This window comes from Physeter macrocephalus, unplaced genomic scaffold (assembly GCF_002837175.3).
Source record: "Physeter macrocephalus isolate SW-GA unplaced genomic scaffold, ASM283717v5 random_959, whole genome shotgun sequence".
Classification (NCBI taxonomy): domain Eukaryota; kingdom Metazoa; phylum Chordata; class Mammalia; order Artiodactyla; family Physeteridae; genus Physeter; species Physeter macrocephalus.
The window spans coordinates 500-24,909 of record NW_021146909.1 but is presented as its reverse complement, the minus strand read 5'-3'; the positions used below and the strand labels follow the sequence as shown (position 1 = coordinate 24,909).

General features: G+C 48.4%; 1 protein-coding gene across 1 annotated transcript; it reads right to left on the bottom strand.

The window, feature by feature from the left end:
- Window positions 1-271: 271 nt before the first annotated feature.
- Window positions 272-24,194, bottom strand: LOC114485549 (spectrin beta chain, non-erythrocytic 1-like). Its single transcript, XM_028487180.2, has 16 exons — window positions 23,952-24,194; window positions 23,236-23,325; window positions 22,785-23,063; window positions 21,984-22,114; window positions 20,557-20,761; window positions 19,575-19,949; window positions 15,687-15,931; window positions 14,413-14,551; window positions 13,533-13,617; window positions 11,526-11,722; window positions 10,302-10,414; window positions 9,510-9,573; window positions 4,932-5,170; window positions 3,598-3,771; window positions 2,054-2,096; window positions 272-1,228 (listed from the first exon to the last, which is right to left on the bottom strand). The coding sequence occupies exons 1-16, from the start codon at window positions 24,174-24,176 to the stop codon at window positions 1,010-1,012; spliced, it is 2,823 nt and encodes a 940-aa protein (XP_028342981.1). The 5' UTR covers window positions 24,177-24,194; the 3' UTR covers window positions 272-1,009.
- Window positions 24,195-24,410: the final 216 nt, after the last annotated feature.

The following is a 24,410-nucleotide window of genomic DNA, read 5'->3' as shown; positions in this document are numbered from 1 at the left end:
CTGCTCAGGCCCAGCCTCTGGAGTTCATTCCTATCAATGCCATTTTGATTGTGCAGTAAGATGAAAATTTGTCATTACAATCGTTACAGTGACAGAGAAATGCACACTATGTATCAAATAGCAAGGTAATGAAGCAAATTATAACACAGTGTGGCAACGCACAAGCAAGTAACCATTAGGGTAACAGGACTTTGTCCAGTAAATGCTTCAGTTCCACTTGTACACTTACCAATGATTTAAAGGGTTTATTATACATCTAGTTTTATTATACTTTGTACTAGAATTATCTCAAACATACAATATAATGTATTTCAGCAAAAAAAAAAAAAAAAATTGAAATTACAGATTATTTAAAACAGTATCAGTTTTCTATTCCTTCTTGGATCCCGACATTCTTAACCGTCGTCCAGGTTGATGCAGAAAAGCCGCATGTCGTGTGTTAGTAAGTGATGCCTGATACAAACGGTTTGGTCTGTAGAATTAACAATGGAGCTGCACTGCGGCTGCAGCGAGATCATAATACACAATCTGTTTATTCCAGGTTAGACCCATCGTGGGCACTTCTAAGAGTCAAGACTCAAGGTAACCACTGGAAGTAAATGGAAGAGAATGGTGTTGGGAAGGTGGTACATTTTGTCTGTGGTGAGCACAGGAAGTACTGTTTAAGCACCGCTGCCTTGCATACCAACAGCACTAGAGGCGGGTTATTTCCAACACAGCCTCACAAAATTGAGGAACAGTTTAAATATTGAGATCTAATCTATATAATTTCGTTTAAAAAAATCTGGTCTTCCCTCTGCACCTCAAGCTTTTTTGTAACTTGGAGATAAAGTGTTTAGGTGTATTTTCCCCACCCCACCCCCCCGAGAAATGCTCTATAAATTAAAAGAAAAAAATCAACCACATTGAGGAACATTTAGGCACAGAGAGTAATGTGTTGGTTCTGAGCTTGCATGCTGGAATTTCACTGAAAAGGTTAAGAGAAGGGCAGGAGGTGACGGAAAGGAGTTCACTTCTTTTTGCCAAAAAGGCTGAACCTCTTTTCTTTGTCTTTCTCTTTGTCCTTCTCCCGTTTGCCGGGACTGGACTCGCTGGTGATGGTGACAACGCTGGTGGGCAAGGTCTGAGCCCGGCTGGATGCTGGCGTGCTCTGGGTGCTGGCAGACACCTCGTGTTTATCGGAGGAGATGGCAGAGGAGATGGCCTGGATCCATGTGTTCATTTCCTCCTGGATGAAGGAGGGGACACAGGTGAGACTCAACTAAGAGGGACGGGCACAAGACGCTCTCAGTCCACCTGGGTGACCGTGTGAGCCTCTGTGGGCTGGAAGGCTTGGGAACAGTGTGTCTGCCTGAGAGGGGAAAGCAGTTCCCAAACGAACCTCTGCTTTGTCAGGACAGTAGTGAACATGATTGAACGCTCACCAGAATTCGGTTTACGGTACCTGAAGGTCCTCACTCTAGTATGTGGCCCTACAAATGTGGACGAGCTGGAAGACTGGTCTACAGTAGGGTGTCAGGTCCCACCCTAGAAGGGGCTTTTTCTTTTCCTTGTTTAAGCTGAAATATACTTGACGCATAACAATGTATAAATTTAACAGAAGTTGCTTTTTTCGAATTTAAAGCCCTGCATACATGTTGTTTTCCCATCGGCCGACCCTCTCTCCTCTCAAGGAGGAGCACAGCCATGCAATGGTTGGTTAAAGGCAGTGGGGTGCAGTGGGTGCAATGGGGAGGCTCCTGACTGGGCTGCAGGATCCACACCCAGTCCTGGGACCTGCTCCCTGTGCTTCACCCACAGTTGTCCTCCGCGGACTTCAAGGGACCCTGCACTAGGTCTCCTGCCGCGGCGGGAGGACAGCGAGATGACGTTCACTGCCTCTGAGAGATACGGGAGAACTCAACACCTGCCAGCATTCACGACCGTGGAGGCCAGAGGACAGAAGTCACCACTGGATCATTACTTATGTGAAGAACATCATAAATAAAGCTCATCGGGCCACCAACACTTGCAAACTTCTAAGTATTTGAAAAAATGAAACTTAGAAACTTACATCGTCTTTGGCTTGGAAGAGGTACTCATTGCCGTCATTTAGTCTGTAATTTGAAGGAAGAAACTCAGTCAGTCACAATATAACTTAAGGAAAAAAAAAAAAATCCCCCAACTCTCATGTGGGATACAAGCAGCCCGCAGGAATCACATCAGAAATGCCCGTGGGAACTCTGCACACGTCGCCAACCGTGCCGGGGGCCTGCAGGGGCCCAGCAGCCGCGCCCTGGGGCATCAAGAAGCCATATAATTGGGCCAATATGCACAGGTAACATGGCTGTTTCAATCACTGCAAGGACATGTCAACACCTGGATCTGTTGTGGCAAAGACCACTGGAATGACCGATCACTGCTCTAAACTGAACGCAGAAGAAAGTTCTTTAAAACTCACGGGCCCTCCTGAAATTCTGCCACCGGACTTACATCCCCCACGTTAACAAATACCAGGCTTTCTGAACTAACACCCAGAAAAGTTCTCCTAGACTTCTCTTCTTATACACCTCTCAGAACAAAAAAGAAACTGCCCTGGCCGGGCTAGTGCTGTGACACGGAGAGGACGCTGGCTGGGAGGGCCCCTCCTTCTCTGCTGCGTCAAGAGGAAGTGGGTGTTGCCGGTGCAGAGGAGGTAAATGCCCTCTGCCGATACCCCGACGCTCTGAAGCTGCATCAAGGAAGTACAAAGTGGGCGTGCAGCCAGGGTGGGTGCCAGGCTGGCCACGCCTGGTCTTAACAGCATGTAAAGCGTCCCAGGTCCCTGGGGCCTGCCTCCAGTGCCCGTCCAGGGCTCAAGGGATCACCCCATTTGGACTGCTCTCGTTTGTGGTCCTTGGCCTCATCCAGCTGGCGTGAGACTCATGTGTAACTGAGGACCAAAGTTTGCTTTTCAAATCCCAAAGCAACAGATCAAGTTAGTATCAGACTAAGTATCGTCCTAACCACTAACATGTTTATTTTTCACGCTTTTAAAAGAAAAATGGGTTTTTCTGCCCATTTCCAAGCAGAACTTCAGAGCTTGGATCCACTCTGTTGGGAGTTGTATGTGTTGTACAGGGTAGAGACATTTGGAACTGAATGGTTCCAGAGGCATCTGGAACATCCACCGGGTGAGTCAGGGGAGCACAGGGCCCGGCCCCTCCCGCCCCTTTCTGTTTGTCTCCACCTGGCTCCGGGATAACTCACTTGACCCATCTCCAGATAAGTCACGAGCAAAGAACAGCATCTCCTGGGTCTGGATTAGCTGCAAAGACGGGGAGACTATTTTTCTAAGCTCCCCTTAAACTGTGAAATGTGACTAGCTCACCTTGTCTCAGGAAACACTAAGTTCCAGCTTATAAAAAGGAAAGCTCCTTTTCTTCCATGTTCAGTTGTGCCGTTAACCGGCCACAGAGCCCAGAGATCCTAACCAAGACGTGTGCCTATCCGGTTTGTCACTTTGTTGGTGATTTTTTAAACGGCAGAGGAGAGGAATCAACTGATCACAGCATCTGTCTAAGAGAACCAACCCCCAGAGTGAAAATAAACACACACCCACTCTCTGGCAACGCTCACCTTAGCTTGAACACGTGTTTCTTCTTTTTGTAATCAAGGGCCACTTCACAGATGGCTTCTTTCAAACTCACAGGGACCTCGCTGTGGTAGGGAATTCCGGAAGCAGCTGTCTTTGCATCTTTGTAGAAACCCATTTCTTGGTTATTTATGACACAGTAAACATTGTGCCAGGACCTGAGCGGTAAAGAAAGGAACTTCTAAGAGTCTGATTAACACGAAAATGATCCTCACACAACATGGCATGATCCCCTGTTAAAAAAGCCCTTCCTAAATCCTGCTAAAAATACGCAATGGAACAAAATTCCTCTGTGGACTCCCAAGACAAGACACGTACTGCTAGTGGCAGGTTTTTGAGGGCCACTTCTCACTCTGAGTTTGAAGAAAACCACAGTGACCTCTTTCATTACATAAAGGCACTCTTGGCTCTGACGGGAAAGACTTTTGCTGGTGCTTGGTACACTCTTGTGGTAATGGTACAGGCCAAGCTCCTTACTGGAAACATGCCTGTCCTTAAGCAGCTCTTCCACCTCAGCTTCATTGTGTAATGAAGTGGCCTGGCAACGTGACAGGGAGGGGGAGGCAGACCCAGGGCCACTAGCACTTACGGTACACTGGCTGAATTAGAAAAAGGTAGCCTTTCCCCCAGGGTACTGCTTTTATTAGAACAAGACCTGCCTGTATTAACGAATAAATCTATAATGTCCCCATGTGGATAGCAGCTCTTAGATGGGATTCCCTTGTACAGTGTACAACCTGTACCACTGTACATGGTGGTCCTAGGCAGTTTAGTTTACTGGTTAAGCACACAGGCTGTGGAGTCAGATGAGTTTTACCCTAGCTCTGCCATTTACTAGGAAGCTACACAGAGTGAGCTTTCTTAACCTCCCAGAGCCTCAGTTTCTTCATTTGTAAAATGGAGATAATACAAGTAGGGCTACTGGGAGATAACAAATATAAAGACTGATATGGAGATGAGGTAGGGGAAATGGTGAATAGCTGAAGACATCCCACAGGAGGGAAAAAACAGTGACATCATTTCACTCTAGGGAAGACTCCCCCACCTCAATCTAGCAATATTCCTTCTCAGGAGGAACTACTAAGGCCTCTTCTTGCTGTTCCCTCACACACACGTAACTCTTCCTTCTCCCGGTGAACAAAAAAGCACTCTACTCCCACTTCCTAACGTCAGGCCCGAGAAGGATGTAAGGCCCGGGAAGGTACAGAACAGATCAACCACATAAACACATACTCCCCTTTCGATCAAGAGTGGCCCACACCTCCACCTCTTAATGGGCCGACTTCCCCCGGGACCGCCTCAGCCTCTGTGCTGTTACCTGCTTGAGGCCTTCTTATTGTGGGCCTCCCACTCGTGCTTCCGATTCAGGAAGCCTTCCATCTGGGCCAAAGGCGTCTCCTGGGTCCTGGCCGGCAAGGTGGCAGCACTCTGGGCCGGGAGGGCAGTCTTGGCTTTGCGCTCGGAGGTGGGAGAGGGGATGGGGCTGGACTCTTTCGAGCTTGTCCTCTGTTCTGCAGCGCCATTGACCATTTCGCTCGTGTCCACCGTTTCTGCCATCTAGGGACAGCGGAGAGGCCATTCAGCTAACCCCGTGAGCCCCCGGGGTGACCACATACGCTCTGACTCGCACACGTGGCTGTGTATAAATGCCTGGCACAGATCGAGGCAGTACAGTAAAACCATTGCACATCCCACAAAGCCAGCTGGACACCAAGGACATTAGAAGGTGGGAATGGATTAATACCCGCCCGTTTACGGGGAAATGAGAAAAGCGAAATGCCAGGATGAGTTTTACTGCACTCTGTTCCTCTGATCAATCCATTTTCTCTAATAGAACTCAGATCATTTCCTCTTATGGTTACTTTAAAACAAAAGGACAACAGTTAACAATCACACATATTAAATATGAGAGAGTGGACGTTATACAGCAGCCACCTTACAACCAAGGACGCCACCAGAAGGGCTGGAAGTTGAAGCGAAAGGGCATTCACAAACAGATGGATAGACAACTCTATCAGAACTACACGGCATTCCCCCAAAGTCAGACAAGAAAGACCTTTGGTTTCTGCAAATGCTCTCCGGCTCTCCTCCCACCACCCCTCGACACATCGTCATAAACACATGCAGAAATTAGGACGGCAATCATGCACTTCACATCTACCATCCCCGTTAGACTTTGGAACTTAAGAGCTGGAAGGAAATGAGGCAAGTCAACGAACATCAATTTAACCACATCTGCCGAAGTTGTATCGTGAGTGGGTTGTAGTTTGTGTTAAAGGAGCTGGAAAAGCCAATCACAGTCACTCAACACCACACGGCTATTTACCCCCAAACAAAGACAGAACCAGGGCCTTCCCCATCACGTGTTGGTTGATCACGGTGCCTTGCTGCACTGAGACGAGAAAGCCCAGACAGCCAGGCTTCCAGCGGCTCTGACCCTTCAGGCTGGAGACGTCTTCGGGAGCTGTTCCTTCCCAAGCTCATTTATATTGTAACCCTCATGGCTTTTCGGCTTGGGAAATGCAGTAGGGTCTCCATTCATTATCGCTTTCAGCCTGTGTGCCATCAACTGTGTACCATGAACTGAAGCGGCCCCTGGCTGATACACCCAGGGTGTGGGGATTAGCGAGTTACTAAAGCTGGGTGTGGCTGACGCTTTAGTGGATTACAGACAACCTGCACCCTTCGTACACGGACAAACATGGAGGTGTCAACGGCACGCTCATTAGATACGTCCCCCACCTCTGCTGCCCAGAACCAGGTGACAGCAAAATTAGCAGCAACAACCTCAACAGGATCAATGGGAGACTGGCCACCAATGAGTGAACATCTGATATGTCAACTCTCAGGAACTGGGATGTCTCTGTTGGGCCTTATCTAAGTGGTGGGCTGGGAGTCAAGTTTATACTCTGTCTATACAAACTATCACTGTCAGCAGCAGGGCGGGGGGGGGTGGGGGGGGGTTTAAGGTAAGACTAGAGGCTATGCACTTGAAGGGTGTTTGTGATTAGAACCCTTTATCCACACAGCAACGTGGAAAAAGGATTCTTAGGGTAGAAAGGCATAGGGAGGAGATGCATGGTGATTATCCTGGCCTTGCAAGTGACAGCCTGTCGACCAGTGCTCATAAGAAATAGGCTACTTAAATATCTCTCTTTCCTTTCCCTTTTAAAGGAGAGACAAAGGGGAAATAGTAACCAAAAAAACAAAACCCCCGAGTCAAAAGTTAAGTGAGTGGATTTTAAGGTTGACACATCTGTTCTAGTGTGAGATTTCAGGAAACTTCTGGTTGGGAGGAAGTATGAGATCGGTCTGGAAGGCCTGTGCCAGGCATGAGTCCAGGGAGACATGGGGTTAGTGTCTATAGAAACCAGGTTAAACAAGAAAAAATTAGTGCTGCAGGTGTGACTCAAAAACTGCTAGTGACAGCAGTGACCTGGATAGAGGAATGTTTACTGGAAAAAGGCTAAAATTTATCATACTTGGTCAAACTTCAAGGTAGGTGACGGCCAGGGGAAGCCCCTTCTGGGGGAAATTCTGCAGCAAAAATTTTTTTCTTTAGAGTTAGAAGGAAAGAGAAAACCCCAAACCAGTATGCAGAGATAATTAATGTTTATGCAAATGAATCACTAACCAAGAAAACAAGGAAAATAAAAGGAACAAAATGAATTTTAATGGACATGTGCTTAAGCATGCCAACAGACAACACGCCACTAGAGACAAACATCAAAAGCAAATCGTAGTGCTGTGACCAAACAGTGGGTACATGTGGATACCCCCCTACCCCCACCCCACGTTGCTTCTCTTTAGCGATTAGTGGCTGCGTACACCTGAGATACTTCAGTCAGGAGGTGAACATAAATGCAACGTGACACCTAGTAGCACAAGGAACACCTGACTGGTTTTCTAAGTGCAAGAAGCAACACTGTTTTCAAGTTCATTAACTTGAGTCTCTGCACCGTAACTCGGAAGAATGAAAAGAGCCTTTCTTCTTCTGATACAATCCAATTTCAATTAAAAATTTGTCTGGCAAGCTACAATTTAAAAATCTAGATAAAAGTAGGCATGGGAACAAATGCCAAAAGCATCACAGCACTCCTTTCTTTCCTGTGTGCTTATGTGGCTTTGTTTTGTTTTGTTTTGTTTTTGGTCTTCTGAATACGAAAGGCATAAAATTGGGTATTAGCCCTCATGATACAAAATTTAAACATATATATATGGACACATCACATATATACATATAGATCAATGACACATATCATTTGGAGCCAGAAACACATGTCAGGGCTCCCTAATCACCAAAGATGAAGCAGTAGTTTCTTTTCTAAAATGAATTTTGGTGTGTTTTGAGGCAGAGACCCAATAATGGTGCATACTACTCCCAGAACATAAGAAGCTTGGCATCTATCTATATACCCATCTACGGTCGCAAGTAGATAGATATGTACATAGAAATGAGGAAAAAACAAACAAGATGCTATATGATGTTATCCTGACAAAAGAAAAAAAAGACATGCATCATGAAATGAAAAGACAAATTAGACTTAACTCATGGAGAACACATATCAAAACAGGTTTTCTGATTCCACTAACATCTAAATATGGCAAATGAGCAAGTGAATGTCTCACAAGGCTTTGATGTAATATGGACTTGGTTTGGTGAATAGAATTTCTGTTAAAACATTTTCAGATCCCTGCTGGTGGTCTGATAAATGTCATCCTAAACGACTCTTTATTAGAGAGCTTCAAAAAAGGTCATAGGAAAATGAAAAATGAATCAGAAGATCCATACGAGACATACAACGGAGTTTCTGTCTACAGAGATGCTGAAGGACTTCTGGAGCCTGGAGGCAGGCAACAGCTCCTGGGGTGGTTCCCCCAAGTGCGTCGTTCAAGTAATCAGGGTGAACCAGAATGGCTTTTGTTCCATTTGTTTGCAAAATTTAAACAGTTTGACACCCTGAAGTCATCAACTGAACGGAGAGGCGTGGAAAAGTCTGGTAGGCAGGCTTCCCCAATGGGCCGAGAAGCACTGCCACACTTGCCACATCCCACGTTCCGGCGGTGCCGACAGTGACCCAGACAGAGGTGGTGGCAGCAGTCAGTGGGCCCCTGACTCCTGAGGCCAGCTGCATTATCTGCTGCAAGCGAGCCTACAATTCTCAGTTCAGGACTTGGCAGAAAAAAAATAAAGAGAGGACCTGGTTTGTAAAAAAGTAATAAATGATCCGAGGGTCTCAAAACTGTTCAGATTCTGTGCCTAAAGTTTAAAAAAACCTTCCCAAGTAGATTCAACTTTTTTTTTTTTAATCATTTTCAATAAATGAATGTATCCTTCATGGAATGTTACACAGCTGACTGACTCTAGGTTTTAATCTTAGTACTGGAAGTCTCCCTCCTCAATTCCTAGTAAACTACTGCAGGTTAATAACTCTGTAAAGGGGGCTACGTATAGTGCAGGACTGCACCCTGTTAGTATAACTGGATGTGTCATACCTGTCAGATTCTAGTTTTCTTCTTCATTTTGCTGTAATCTCATTTAATTTCAATTACTCACGTAAGGCTTTCGCTGCAAAATCTTAATAAAGTAAAAAGCTCACGATAAATAAAAAATACGTATGTTGCTTTCAGGCAACTGAGCATCCATCAGTTAAAAAACTCAAATAAACATGAATTAAACGCAAACAAATATGAAACCAAGGAAGGCTATGAGTTAAGTAAAATTTTTAACACTGTGGGTGAAGTGGAAGCCAAAAGGTCAAACCAACAGGATTTGGAAAGAGTGGTTCTTGACAAATGGTAGTGAACTTCACAGTCCAGACCACGGCTGGTCACTGGCTGTCCGTCTGCTATTAAAGTTTTTGTAGTTTTGGTAGGTTTGAGAGCGGTAACTAACCCGTGGAGATCCCTGTTCAGCCGGCAAACCATTCTGGGAAACTTGCTCTCCTTTGGAAGTATCCCTGTTGGGGAAGGGGGAGAAAGAAGACAGGAGAGAAGAGGAGGAAAGGGGGAAGGAGGGAGGGGAGAGGGGAAGAAAAGAGGAGGAGAAAAGAGAAGAAGACGGGGGAGAACACAAGTCAACTTTATTCGAGCCCCTCTCTCAGGAAAACATATGCAGCCCTCTTTCACATGATATGATTTCTTTCTAAAATCTCTTTAAGTGTTTCAAATTGACTCTAGATAGAGAGTAAGACCACAGGCATCCCTGCCCATAAAGGTGGTATTCAGGGTTGTCATGGAGCTTGGACCCCAGCAAAATAATCAGCCTTTCAGAAATACAGAGTTAATTTCTGCCCTTCGTGTGAAAGTCACCCAGAACTTTCAGAAAGCATCACCACACAATCACTTGGCCTGAAATCTGGGTAGTTCACTCCATCCATTTACTCATGTGGAAGTTCTAAGTGTGTGTGTGTGTGTGTGTGTGTGTGTGTGTGTGCACACACACACACAAATGTGCACAGCAGAGATGGTTGCTGTCGACATTCCACTTCCGCTAACAACATAGCAGTGTGACCGTGGACAAGTCACTGTCCTCAAATATTATCCAGGGGTGACTGTACGGAGGCTCAGTAGTCTTCAGAAGTGACTAACAGGAAGGGCACATCAGCACAGGCTTAGAAAGTGTGCTCCCTAAACCTCTCTTGTCACTGAAGCTGAGACTGAAGTGGGCGGGCTGCCCGTGACTCACCACTGCTGCTGGGACTCCGTCTCCTCGGAAACCTTCGAGCTCGGCTCAGGAGAAGGCGGCCGCCTCTTCCTCTCCTCTTCCTCTTGCTGTCTGCGCACTTCCAGTAGCTCCAACTGAGGGAGAACACGCTGATGTGTGGCAGAGCCCCAAACTCTGCCTCTTTTAAGGAGAGGGCTCCAGGCAAACCCTCCTGTCTGAGTGGTCTACGCTGGATCAGGCGGGACAACCAGAAGCTCTAACATCCTAAGCAAAACCTCGTTAAGGTCATAGGAACTGCAGCTACAACCCAAAACCACAGGAAACAGAGGTCTGAGTGATGAAACAGATCCATTCTATGGGCTGGCAGAAGCCCTGTGAGTTGTGTGTGCCCCTGGGACATCGGGTTTAGTTTCTAAATGAACTCTGCAGCTCTCAACTTTGCTGAGGAAGAAAGCACCTGAGCATGAGGGTCCGTGCTGGACTTCTCATCAGAGATCAGACAAACACCACTGAGTGAGAGCTGCAGTAATTCCCACAGAGGCTTCTTGTGCTGCGGTAGGGATTCAGGTTCAGCCAAACCCCAATTACACATTTTAAAAAAGCCAGGAAATAGACTAACTGGAACTAAGCCATTTCATGAGCAATATATGCGTGTACCCAAAGTATTCCGTTTTCACACACATGTGTACAGGTACATTTTAGTTGCCCACAACTGTAGAAATCGGGAAGCACACCATAAAGAATCAGCCTTCCACCAGGAGTGCCAAGTGTCTTGGGAGAGAAAACTCCAGTGAGCAAGGCCTATTCTAAGGCCTTTATTTTGGCAGAAGAGATTATCAGGACTGGGGAGAGTTTTCAGTGGTCGAAGATGGAGCTACTAGTGCTTGATGGGAATTCTAATCCTGAAATCGGAAGAAAACTGTAAGGCTATGCTCCCTAGAAACCACGGCTTCTACTGAGATACAGGAAGAAAAGCAGATCAAAAGAGAAAAGCAAATCCCAATCGATCAATTCCCAGACAGGAAGTGACCACAGACCTAGGTGCCCAGGAAGCGGTTGAGGGGGCAGGGGCCCTGGACCATCTCCCCACGTCCTGTACCAAGAGAAACACCAACTCCAGGAAGATCCTTCCTGCTTTTAAAATCAGAGCAATGACCTGAGCTCCCTCGCCTACGGGGTGAGCAGGAGGGAGAGGCTGCCCACGGGAACCACGGCAGAGCACCCCGGCTCCCAGGGCCCACTTACTGTCGTCAGCCTTTCCAGGGCGGAGAACCTCTCGTCCCAGGTCGCTGCAGACTTTTCAAAAGCCTCGTGGCGCTTGATGAGCTTCTCCACCTCGTCCACACTCTGGCCTATTTCTCGGCTGGATAGGTAGGGCTCCTGTCCGAGCAGCCAGGCCTCGGCCACACTGGCGTCCCTTGAGAACTGATGGACCTCCAAGACTGCACAGGGAGCCAAGAGTGAGTGTGGAGGGCGGGGTGACTCGGCAGCGCAGGGTGGCGCTGCCCTCTGCTGGCAGCTTCCGGCACAACCAGCTTACAGTCTAGTCTAGATCTGCGCTGTCCCCATAAACGTCATGGGAGCCACACGTGTACAGCTTTAACCTTCCTGGCAGCCACATTAAAAACATGTGAAGTTGATTTCAAATGCCTATTTTAGACAACCTGATATAGCTGTTATTTCAACACGTCATCAGTATAAAAATTAACTGAGTTGTGTTACATCTTTTTTTTCTTCTGTCTTTGAAATCCGACATGTATTTTATACTTGGGGCACATCTTAATTTGGACCAGCCATGTTGCAAATTCTGAAGAGCCCCATGTGGGCAGTGGCTACTATACAGCCATGCAGGGCCAGGAGGTATGCTCTGCTCACTCAGCCCTACTTCAGTGAGGTAAGCCTCAGAGTCCTGAAGAATTCACAATCTACATATAACCAGATTACTCTGATGGGACAGCCATTCACCAATCACCCTTTCTGGGGTGGAAGTGCTATGTCTTACTTTGGGGGGTTGAGAGGCAGGGAAGGATCTGGAAGCAGTAGGGAAAGTAGGGACAGTATGGGCTACGGCTTCTGCTTTATTCGTTCTGTCCCTCCACACGTGAGGAAACACAGCATGACCTCCACCCACAGCAGCTGTGAGAAGGCAGGCCAGGCCTCAGCTCCGCCTGCGCTATGGCTGGCGATTTCATTATACCTTAAGCAGCAAAGGTTGGGGTCATTCAGGTAAGAAGAAGGCTGCGGGCAGCACTGGTGTCACCCTGGTGGCCTCCAACAAGGCACAAGGAGATGCCCCCACTGCTCGAGAAACTGGTCACCTCATCAGGAACGCCCAGCATGCAACCTGGTGCCTAGTTCACAGTGGAGTGTAATCTGGGTTTTGCTGAACTGAACTGAACTGAACCTGCCCTGGGAGGTGGCAAAATTTACAGACCAAATCCTCATCCAAAGAATGATCAAAAGTGGGGTTTCTTTTTCAAAAGAATTGAGATGCCTCCACTAGGTCTCTTACACACCTTTCAGAAAAGGGCCCTTGGATTCTGCTTCTAGAAAGCACTCCTGGTGCCTGAGAATAAGGTTATAATATAATATAAGGACAGAGCCCAGAGCCCCAAACACAGAATGGCAAAGTATGGTAAATAATGCTTCAGTTGGGCTACCTTTGCAGTTCATACCAATCATAAATGCTCTTCCCAATACTGTATATTATGAACTCTGTGTTAGCTCACATATTCCTTTATAAAATGAGATTAAAAACAGAATCAACCTCAGAGGGTTATTGTGGGAAGCCAATAAAGAAAAACATATAAAACACTTAGAATAATGCCCGGTTCACTGCAAAATCTTTATCGTTGTTAGCTTTCAAAAGACCTAACAAGCCAACTTTCCATCTTCTTGACTCCACAGTAACAATTCTTCTTAAAGATAACTGGAGGAGAAGGGGCTCCTGTCTGCACTCTCCCAGAGGGATGCCACATCCTGTCGTCCCCATACTGTTTCTACACACTCAGACCCCACTCACAACACTGAGGTCAATCATGAGATGAAAGATAATGAATATGTCACAGGGAACTACTTAAAAATACTTATTAGCATGAAATGGTGAAATAGGACATTAAAAGATCAGCATTCAGAAAGACTCCAAAAATCATTAAGAGATGACATCATATCCAATCAATTAAAGCAGTTAAATACACTGGCTTGCTTTCAGTGGGGACCCAAAAAGGGAAGAGAGATTAGGTACATCCTTACTCAGTCTTAACCATTCCCATCGGTCTTCCCACTTGTCAATCATTTCTTTCCTCTTTTCCGTCAACTGCAGTAACTTCTCCTTGATCTGTGAGAAAAGAGGACCCCAAGGACATCTTAATAGAGTAGATCACATCCTCCTAGTCTGCCCCTTGATGGGCCGCTTCATATAAGAAAAACACTTTTTATGTAGAGACCACCACTAAGGCAGGAAAGATCTAAGGACTGCTCGGTCTATCTGCGTACTGGGAGAGGAGAGAAAAGCATGGCGACGTTCCTTCCAGAAGGGGCTGGGAGGAAGGCCAGGCTCCACCCAAAGCTGCTCTGTCGTAAGGAGGCCAACAATGCACTGAGCCCCCTCCAGACTCCGGGGCTCCCTGTGGCGAACACACTCAAGTTAAGAGTGGGGGGCGGTGAGAGGGGCAAAGCCCTGACCTCTCGGAGGCCTCACACTGAAAACCACTCCCCTCTGTGTCACCAGCATCCCAACTCGACTTAGCAACCAGCCACAAAAGAGCAAACAGGTCTAGGGCACAGGTGACAGAGAAGGGGTGACACCTTCTAGAACTGATGGAGGAGGTGAGAGAGGACGAACCCTTGACCAGAGGCCCTCAAAAATTGTCTTCTGTGCCATGGATTGATTGGCTCTACACCTAGAGACTTGCCTGTCTTATTCTACACACACAGGAAAGAAGCAAGGAGTTCTGAAACACATATAGGTGTGTGCATACGTGTGTGTGAATGTAAGCATAGATTTCTCTGTGTGTGTGTGTCTATACATGCCCCCACACACATATACACACGCTCACAAGAGTGAGTCACTTTACATCTGAACACCAGCTACGCTCACCCCAGGGGCCCCAAAGCGTAAGCGGCATCCTACCTCCTCTGATGCGTAGTGCTTCCTCGCCAGCAGCGATTTCCCAAGTTCAATGCAGGTCGTGAAACTGTCATTACGAGCATCGATTTCTGCTTTGATACCTTGATGATTATTCATTAATAGTTCAACAGAGGACACATCCCTAAAATTACACAAATAATACTTCCTTTAGGAGACCAAGCTTTTCAAACAAACGTGGAGGTTTCAAAACACGTAATTAATTTGAAGGAAACCAGCGGCACAGTATCTGATTCGCAGGCTGGGTCACTGAGCTGCAGCGCAACGATGGTGTAACTCAGGCACAGCTTCGCGACCTAACACTGATAATAAGCCTACTTTTATTTTTGTGTGTGCGCCGAAACAATTTTTCTAGATGGAGACCAGAAAAACCACTGGATCTCTGTTCAACCTTTTGCTCTGAAATGCACTTCAGACTCTTCAAGAAGGTACAGACAGAGGCAGTAACAGGTGTCCCCAGTTGTACGCCGGTGAGTTAGCTGCCGAAGGTTCAGGACGTGTGTGTTTTAAAGAGCAGCAAATACTGTCTCCTCATTTAGACATGAAGACACACAGAGCAGGAACCAGCCAAGCAATCAGCGACTGGCAGAGCCGTGAGAACGTCTCATCCATCAAAACTGACTGACTGGAAAGTCCTGACCTAAGGAAACACAACTGCTTCATGTATATAATAACCGTATTTCTTCTTTTGGGGCACAGTCCATTTCTCAGTTATGGTGAGGGCTGGAGCCGGCAGGGGTGAACAGGAGGCTGTATATGTGCCTGCTTGTACACCCACTAGCTCCTCTTCACTGCTTTGCATGAAACATGGCCAAAGAGAAGACACAGAACAAATACTAAATACGAATCCCGAGACACCATTAAAGCAGATGCTGAGTCTAAGAGGCACCTTTAGTAATAGGTCTGAAAAGGGATCGAGTGGTTTTTGATCTGACAGACATAGAAAAAGAACTCAGAAAAGCCATCTCATTCCAGCGGTGAGGTAGAGCTAGTCTGGTCCCAGGTATGTGGCTGCTTTGAGGCACGAGGCCCACAGATGACAGCAGGAGGGCCTGGGTGAGCGTGGACCCAGGGAACAGGGTCGGGGAGAAATGGGGAGGGCTCCACAGGGCTCAACTACACTGGGCCCCTCGTTCCCTGAAACCGTGTGCAGGAGAAAAGTGGAACAGCGGCGGCTCCCCCCAAAACCCCTCCCCGCCTCCGCTCTGGCCTCGAAGCTCTGGGGCAGGGCCCAGCCGGGAGGCCGGCGGCAGCGTTACCGTGGCTTCTCCTGGGCTTCGATCTGCCGGATGACATCCTCCATCCACAGCATGAGGTCGCGCACCATGCTGAAGAAGCGGAACTTGTCCCCCGTGTCCACCAGCCGCACCCTGCGGCCCTCGCAGGCGTCCAGCAGGGCCTTCCAGGCTTCCAGGACCTCGTTCTCCCGCTTCTGGATGTCCTCGGCCTTGTCGCCTGCATAGGCGGCCTGGAGGCGGGCTGCATCCTCCTGCAGCTGTCTCACCTGTGAAGCCGCCAGGAGACGAGACGGGTCAGAGCTGGGCCTCCGCGCCACCACCCGGCCTCCCACTCCCCCTCTGCACACTATTCTGCCTTCGCGCTGATGGGAGCCCTGGTCGGGAAAGGTCCCCGGAGGTGGCCCAGGATGTGAAGACGGCACAGAAACACACGGTATGCACCCAGATACAGTAAAGGATAAACACCTAATCTGCTCCTGCATGGTACAGATGGTGTTTTTTTTTAATCAGGAATGAGGAACTGCCATCAAGAACTCATTCTGAAAACACCTTTTCCATTAGCTATGTGATGTTGCTGTTGAAAACAATATGTGATGCATCACCTGTAAGAGCTCCCACAACGGCACATTCCAACGTGAAAAACAAAAAAGCAGCATTTAACGCAGTTGAAAATGCTGATGCCAAAGAAGGTAAAATCTTAACCAGCCAAACTTCAATAAAAACTCTGGAGAACAAGAAATGCCAATAAGCCTTATGAAAATATGCTACATGGAGATACTGTAATTTGTCATCTCCTAGTTGGCAAAAATTCAAGCTTGATGATGTATATATGTCAGTGAGCTGATTCACTGCTGATGGGACAAAAGGTTCCAGCTCCTGCAGAAGGCACAGGCAGTACCCACCAAACTTATAAATGCGTGTGCCTTTTGATTTTATAATTCCACTTTGGGGAATTTATCCTACATATACTCTTGCACTTTTAGGAAATGAAATATACATAAGGTTATCGATTGCAGCAATGTCTGTAAGTGCAAAAGACTGAAAATAAAGTATCTGTTCGTCCATGAGGAACTGGTTAAATTACAATGGCACATTCATACAGGAGGCTCCCATGCGGTCATGAAAAAGAACGCGGAAGGGCTCTGTGTACTCATATGAGAAGTACTCCAAGATGATGGCTACGTAGAGAAGGCACAGAGAGTGTTCATAATATCAATACTTTCTGTGTAAAAAGGGGGAAAAAAACAAGAAAAGGCTTTCACCCTTTTGTTGGGGGCGAGGGTGGTGGTGGAGAGCAGATACACCTTTACAAGAGAAACTAATAACCGTGGCTTATTTTGTATTCAAGTATTTCCTTCTCTTATGTTTTATATAAAGTACGTATTAGTAATGCCATACTCGTGCACAACATCGAATTTAAAATATACATGTATGGGGAGCGTACACTCAATCTTCATTTACTGATCAAAGTCTGAAGACAACAGCCATCCTGAATGATAGCAGCCTTCAGATGTCCGTGAGGGGAGTATGTGGACAAACATCATGGGGGGGGATAGACACTGGGGCTTGCGGGGAGGTGTACCGACCCAGATCACTCAAAAGGCTCTAGGTGGTGGTAGGTAAGGAAAACAAATTTCTGCAAGAGATGCAAAGAAGAATCAATGGGGTTTGGTTTCCCTGGTGATTTGATTTCCATATCCTAAGAGACTTTTGGAAACATTCTTTAAATATGGCTCAGGTATTAACTCAAATGACAATAAGCAAGTTCCTAGGAAATTATTTGAAAAGCTTATCTCCTATATGACTAACCAAATCTTTCCAAACAAGTTAAAAAAAAAAAAAAAGTTTCCTGGGCCTCTAGCTGTTTTTAATTTGTTCTCACGACAACAAACAAGGTAGATGAGGAGAGCAAAAGCAGAAATTCCCGCTAGAATTAGCTACTGCTTTGAGGAGTCACTGCAGACCATCATCAGGTTCCCTCATGTCCACTGTTCCCACACAGAATGGAGGATGGTGGCAGGTCAGCTGGCAGTAAGAGGAAAGCAGCCAAGGAGGAAACGCCATCGGCTTCTGGAGCCTGCACCAAGAGCCCCCCCACCCCCGCTTCTACTCTAACTGCAGGAGGGGCATGCATACTTTTGTGGCTGAAATGGCCTGGCCCAGCGGGTATGGTGAGGTGCAGACCATCATGCTTGACGGAACAGATTCCTGCCCTGAACGTTCCTGGACTCTCAGTGGGCTCCTGCATCTCTCTGAGCCTCACAAAGTGAAGGGATTTAATGAAAAAAAAATGAAGGAGCAACTCTACCATCTCTGGAGCCTCCTGAAGTTCTAAAAGTAAATGATTTTACAGGTGCAGAGGAAAGACCTGCTGCTAATAAGGCTTCCAGGCATTCCAGAAGTTCTCTTAAGCTTTTTAAAAACTGTAACAATACACACTGCCATCCTTAAAGCATTAGGGAACCAAAGCTTAGGAAGGAAATTAAAACTTGCAGCGATACAGCGTGACAGGCTCAATTCAAGCCAGGGTCGGCCCTTCTCTGGTGGCCGTGCTCTAAGTGCTCCTGCACGTCAGACTGCATGGTTCAGGATCCTCATGTGCTCACCTGGTGCTCCAGGACCTTACACGCAGTGAGAGCCACTGAACAGGAAGCTGACAAGCTTTTGAATGGAGAATCTGCCAGCCGCGAAGGAAAGACTGGAAACCGCACAATGCACGGTGGGCGCTTTTAAATTCTGCCTGATGCAGACCCTCAGCCACTCCACAAATCTCTTAAAATATTCCCTCCACACCTTCTACCTCCAGGATGGAAAAGGGGAAGCCACTTAACATGAATGGAGCCCCAGCTGTGACCTACCTTTGCTTTTAGAAAGGGCAAATTAAGGGGAAGACAACAGCTGTAAAGGTGGTCCTTCCACAGAACAAACCCCAAAGCACACCAAAGAAGGCTGGCACACTAGATCAGGGGCTGGCCCACGGCAAATCTGGGCTCCCTGCTTTTTATAAAGCTTTGCTGGCACACAGCCACGCCCTTCGCTTTCGGATTGTCCGTGGCTGCTTTATGCTACGATGGCAGAGCTGAGTAGTTGTAACGGACTGTATGTCCCACAAAACCAAAAATCTGTACTGTCTGGGCTTCTACAGAAGAAGTCTACCAACCCCTGCACTAGATCACTGACATGCTTCTAAAAGGTAAAAACAAACCTCCTGATATCCTCAGGGCTGATAACTATAAGAAAACGGACTTCTTCTCTAAGATCTTGAAATTTAAGGGAAAAGACAGATACAATTTATTTTTCATCTAATAGGCATAAAAGTAAGCAGTAAACTGTGCAGGAATGAGAGTGTGAATTAGAGAGTGATTATACTACAGATCGTTACTGTTATATTGTTATCACTTTGCCAGACAGCTCTTAAACAAAGCCTTAGTGTTAACCACTTCATAGCGGGGAGGGGAAGAGCGGGCAGAGTAAAACGTTAGAATCTTGTTTTCTCTCTTCTCCAATACATAACTCAGACTCTGGTTGATGGAAAATAATGAGGCATCATTTTGGAAATTATTCCGGATGGATATGCCAGCGTTAATTCAAATTCTTGTTGAGAAGGCCTAAAACTTGTAAATGTTTGTATATGTGTCTGGGTTGTTTATTTTAATCACAAATACTGTTCATCCAACAGTGTCTGCAAAATGTGGCAAACTGAGAATGTTACAGACTGGTAAGTTCTCCCAGATGGAGCGTTACAACAGTGTGTGTGTTACGTGTGTGCACACGCATGTCCGTTTAACTGGGGCAATTCTTTGAGGCATGTTTTGCGGAGCCAAGGAATGGAGACAGATGATCCGAGAGGCACAGAGGCACTGTACGGAAGGAAGCCCTCCCACCACGGCTGGGCAGCGCCTCACCCACCTGAGTGCCCAGAGCCTGGATGTCGTGCTCAAACGTGGTGTGCATTCTCTGTAAGGTCTCCACTGTGTTCTGATCTCTCCCGAGCTCCTCGGGGAGTTTCTTGTGCTTGTCCTGGATGCGCCCAAAGATCTCCTTGGCATCGTGGTAAAACTTGTGCAGTTCATAGGAGGCGGCGAGGATCTGCGTCCTCGTGTCGATGAGCTCCAGGAGGTCAGCCCAGGCTTCGTTGAGCCCATCCTTCCACTCGGCGATGGTGGCGGCATCCGAGTGTCCAGAGTTGATGAGTTCGTCTGCCATGTGATTGACCGTGTCCACGCGCTCCTGCCCAATGTTCCCTGTGTCCCGGGCGAATTCCCGGAATCGTTCTTGTAGCATCTGAAACAGGGATGCGCACCAAGAAATCAGTGAGACTACTGGGAACACTTTATTTCTTGATCACGCGAATGTCCTTTGGAGAGAAATGCCTGACTTAACAGATCTCAGCTCCAAAGCCTCTTATCAACCACCAGGCTTCCTCCTTGCTCACTGCCGCCGAGTAAGGCACGGGCTCCATCCACTCTGACCAGAGGAGGACAGGGCGCAGCAGAGAAGTTCAACAACCCCCAGGTGGCCCGGTGATCAAAGTGTCAAGTTGAAACAAAACCCCACCATCTCGGGCTTCCCTGGTGGCGCAGTGGTTGCGCGTCCGCCTGCCGATGCAGGGGAACCGGGTTCGCGCCCCGGTCCGGGAGGATCCCACATGCCGCGGAGCGGCTGGGCCCGTGAGCCATGGCCGCTGAGCCTGCGCGTCCGGAGCCTGTGCTCCGCAACGGGAGAGGCCGCAGCAGAGGGAGGCCCACATACCAAAAAAATAAAATAAAATAAAAAAATAAAAAACCCCACCATCTCTGGCTCAAGTCTGGGGTGCGCTCTCTGCTGACAGACAAGGCGCGCAAGGGGCCTTCCACAGCCCGCGCGCGGCCGCCCTGCCCGCAGTACTTGCCGTGACGTGCTCGTAGTCCTGCCCCAGCTCGTGCGACCCTGCGACCACCTCCCTCTCGGCGATCCACTGTTCCAGGTCGTCGACCTCCCGGTTGAGCTGGAACAGCCGGTGCCGCTCGTCCAGCTTGCCCCTCCTCTCCTCGGCCAGGTCCTTGAGGCCCGCATACAGCTTGTCCACCTTGGACTGCCGCATGCTGATGCGCTCACTGCGGGGTGGGGGGGGCGCGGGGGGCGAGATGAGGGGGACATGTTCTTCAGGGAGCCAGTAAATGAGGGGAAATGCCAAGAGATCACGTTCTACAACATTTCTCAGAGGAAACCTCAAGTTAACCTATTTAGCCTAAAAAATAAAACTCTGAAATTTGACCTCAAGTAATGAAGAGCCAACGTGTAACAAAACACAGTGATTAAGAACAAAGGCCATCCTGGCCGTGATGATGGAGGAAGGGGAGAGAAATCGAAACACTCTGCACTGCTGGCTCCGTATGTCAGGACTTCCTCTGACATGAGAAGTTAACCCAGGATCCGTTCTCAGGTGCCATGCTGTCGAAGGGACAGATAATATCCCCGTCTGCACACACCTTGACCTTCTCTGGGCTACATGCTCTTCTCTGCCAGGAGGGCGGGCCCTGCTGCTCTCATTTCCTGGGTCCTGGGGGTGCAGCATCCATCCCCCTCCCTCCAAATACTCCCAGAATGACAGTCTTCCAGCAAGAAAGCAGTCAGACAAGGACTTACTGACGCCTGTCCTTGGGAGATGAGGAAGGCCACGTTCCTGGGAGTCCTGATCATGAACACCTGAAGGACCCCCTGTACCAACCCAGCCCCTGACCTCATCTCCAACTTGCCTTGGTTAATGCACAAAGCCGATTCTTGTCTGTCTGAGCCGTAACAGGCAGTTCCAGAGAAAGCCTAAAATGACTGCCACTGAAGTGAGCATGTAAGCCTGGTATGTAACAGGGCAGGAGTACCACACACTCCTTTTTCTTATTCCTGAGGCATTCTCAAGACTCAATGTATAAGAGTTCAGAGGCGGCATCATTTTCTTCTCCCGGTAGCCCTTTTAATTTACAGGTCCAAGTATCCTTATCCATTGCTCTATTAAAACTAGTAATTACTTTCCTTAACTGGATGACTTTTTAAACCCAAGGGTAGGTGCTTTTATCACTGTATACCCATGCAAGTCAATCGGTACTTCTGATGCATGACACCAATAACCTTCTCAACAGGGCTTGGCCAGCAGGAGATAATCAACCCGCAAGAGTGAGCTCCTGTAATGTAACCGTTCACCCTTCCTGTTCAGCACAGGCCTTCTGGGTCTGTTATAAAAATGCTTCCCAAAGATCTACATTACCAGTTACTCGAGCAAGAGGCCCTGACTGGGGAGGAACTGACAGGCCAGTCTCATCTTCACAGAACGGCACTCACCTTTCAGGATGGCTGTCGGCCACCAGGGCCCGGCTGGTCTTGGAGAGCTGATGCACCGTCTCCGCGTAGTCTTCCACGGCTTGTTCCAGAATCTGGTGCTTCTTCAACATGGAGACGGCGCTCTGCTCATCCTGCTTAGAGAGGGGGCCGTCACAACCACAGCCGTCCCCCCGCCCCCTGACCCAAAACCCCCCGGGAGAGGGGCCGGCTGACTGCGTGGTGTGGCAGGAGGAAGACTTGGCAGAAAGAAAAAAGCCACAAGTGTGATATGGGCGCTGGAATACGGAGCGCTCCATGAGCTTCAGTGTGGACCGGACTGTGGGAGCCTCTGAAAGACGGACATGAGGATGACGCAGGGTGACGAGGACCCGCTGAAGTATGAGGTAAAGCCCAGGCAAACCAAGTGTATCCTAGCTGGCTGAAAAACTCTCCACGGTCTAACAGATGTACATAAGAGCATCCTGGTGAGAATACTTTCAAACACTTCTAGATTGTCTCAAAACAAAAGCATCTAGTATATACTGTAAAAGGCAGACTTTGGCAAATTTCTATTTTAAAAAGCGGAGGGCATGATGAATCCAATCTTAACGACAATACCGGGATTCAGGCAAGAAAATTCTGCGTCGAGGGGCAAAGAGCCAGGTTCCAGCCACCGGTATGCACCACACTGCCCCCACGACCGAGGCGACAACGAAACGTTTCACAAGGACGTCGCCCCCAGCGGTACACAAGTTCAGGCTCTGAGTCTGAGGCTCTCCGGCGGCAGGGGTTGGGGGAGGGGGCTTGGCCTCCCTGCCTCACCTTGGCCTTCTCCTCGGACATCATGTACAGCTCCTGCTCGCTCATCCACGCCTCGGCCTCGGCCGCGTCAAAGTAGTACTGCTGGGCCTTGTGTGCCTCCTCCAGCCGCCGGTGCCGCTTCTCCGTCTCCTCGATGAGGAGGCCCCACAGCTGCTTCAGGTCGGCCAGCCTCTGCCGGATGGCCTCGGCATTGAGGCTGCTGTCCGTGACGATGTTCTGGCTCCTCTCAAAGATGTCGTCGATGCGGGGCTGGTGCCCCTGGATCTCCTTCTGCAGGGTCTGTGGGAGCAGGGCATACACGCCGGAGGCTCGCTAAGCCGCGGCCGCTCGCTGCTTGTGCCACGCCTCGGGGGCCGAGGAGAAACCGCCAGCCCTCAGAGCTCTCCCGCTCACCGCCTTGTAGCGTGGGGCCGATTTACCAGGAGGAGCCAGCCCCAGCAGACACGCTTACCTGATTTTTCTTTATTAACAGCTGCACGGTCTGGAGGTTGTGGCCGTGATCCGTGGAAGTTGCCAAAGGCATCCTCTCTCCAACCCACAACTGGAAGGAATTGTAAATAGGTGGTCAGGGCCACTCAAAAAGAACAAATATTTGATGCAAACGAGGGCAGGAGGGGAGAGCAGGGAGGCCAGCGTGAGAGAGGAAGTGTGTTCAACCCCACTGGGGGATAAACGACAAGATCCTACTGTACAGCACAGTGAACCATATTCAATATCCTGTGATAAACCGTAATGGAAAAGAATATGAAAAAGGACATATACACGTATAACTGGGTCACTCTGCTGTACAGCGGAAATTAACACAACATTATAAATCAACTATACTTTAATAAAATTTAGAAAAAGAAGAAGAATCCCACTGGGAAGGGCGGCCTGGGGAACCTGCCCTTCTTCTCCGATACAGGGCATGGGCCAGTCTTCCAGACCTTACTTCATCCTCAATACCGGACTCTCCGTGAGTCCTCATTCTTTGTTTTTAAAACTACCATTCAAGGGGCATTAAACCCTTGAGTTATGTTGAGAAAACCCGACAGAAAAACAGAGTTACATTTTGTGTGGATACACAGAGCAGGGCTGGGACGGCTCAGCCCACTGACGTGACCAAGGTGGGTCGGGCCCAGCAGTGAGAACACGGGTACCAGGCAGGCCAGGCAGGGAGGTACTCACGATCTCGTCCTCCACGTCCCTGTTGAACTGATGGATCTCTCTGGAGGCCAGTAGGTTCTGCTTCCTCTCGTTCAGGGGCTCCAGCAGCGCCATGAACTTGGTCTGCACGGTGAGGCGCTTGCTGTCCACCTCGTCCGTGCTCTTCCCCTCCTGGCTCAGGGCCTGAGCCTGGCTCTGGAGCTCTTCGATCTCCTTCTTCCGCACCTCCATCTGATTCTCCAGCATCTGAGGGCGAAGACAGACCCACCCTTCACACGCGAGACAAGGGACACACGGAGGGTGCTGTAAAATGTTCCCTTGCGGCACTGGCCAAAATGGAAGACCCAAGAACATTGACTGATACAGTGGAGAGCCCAAGAAATGGTTCCGCACGGCCAGCGAACCAGCAATTAGCACTCCACTTCGTCAGCTGATCTTTCAAAAAAAAATCCCTAGAAAGATTTTTTTCAACTTGGGAGC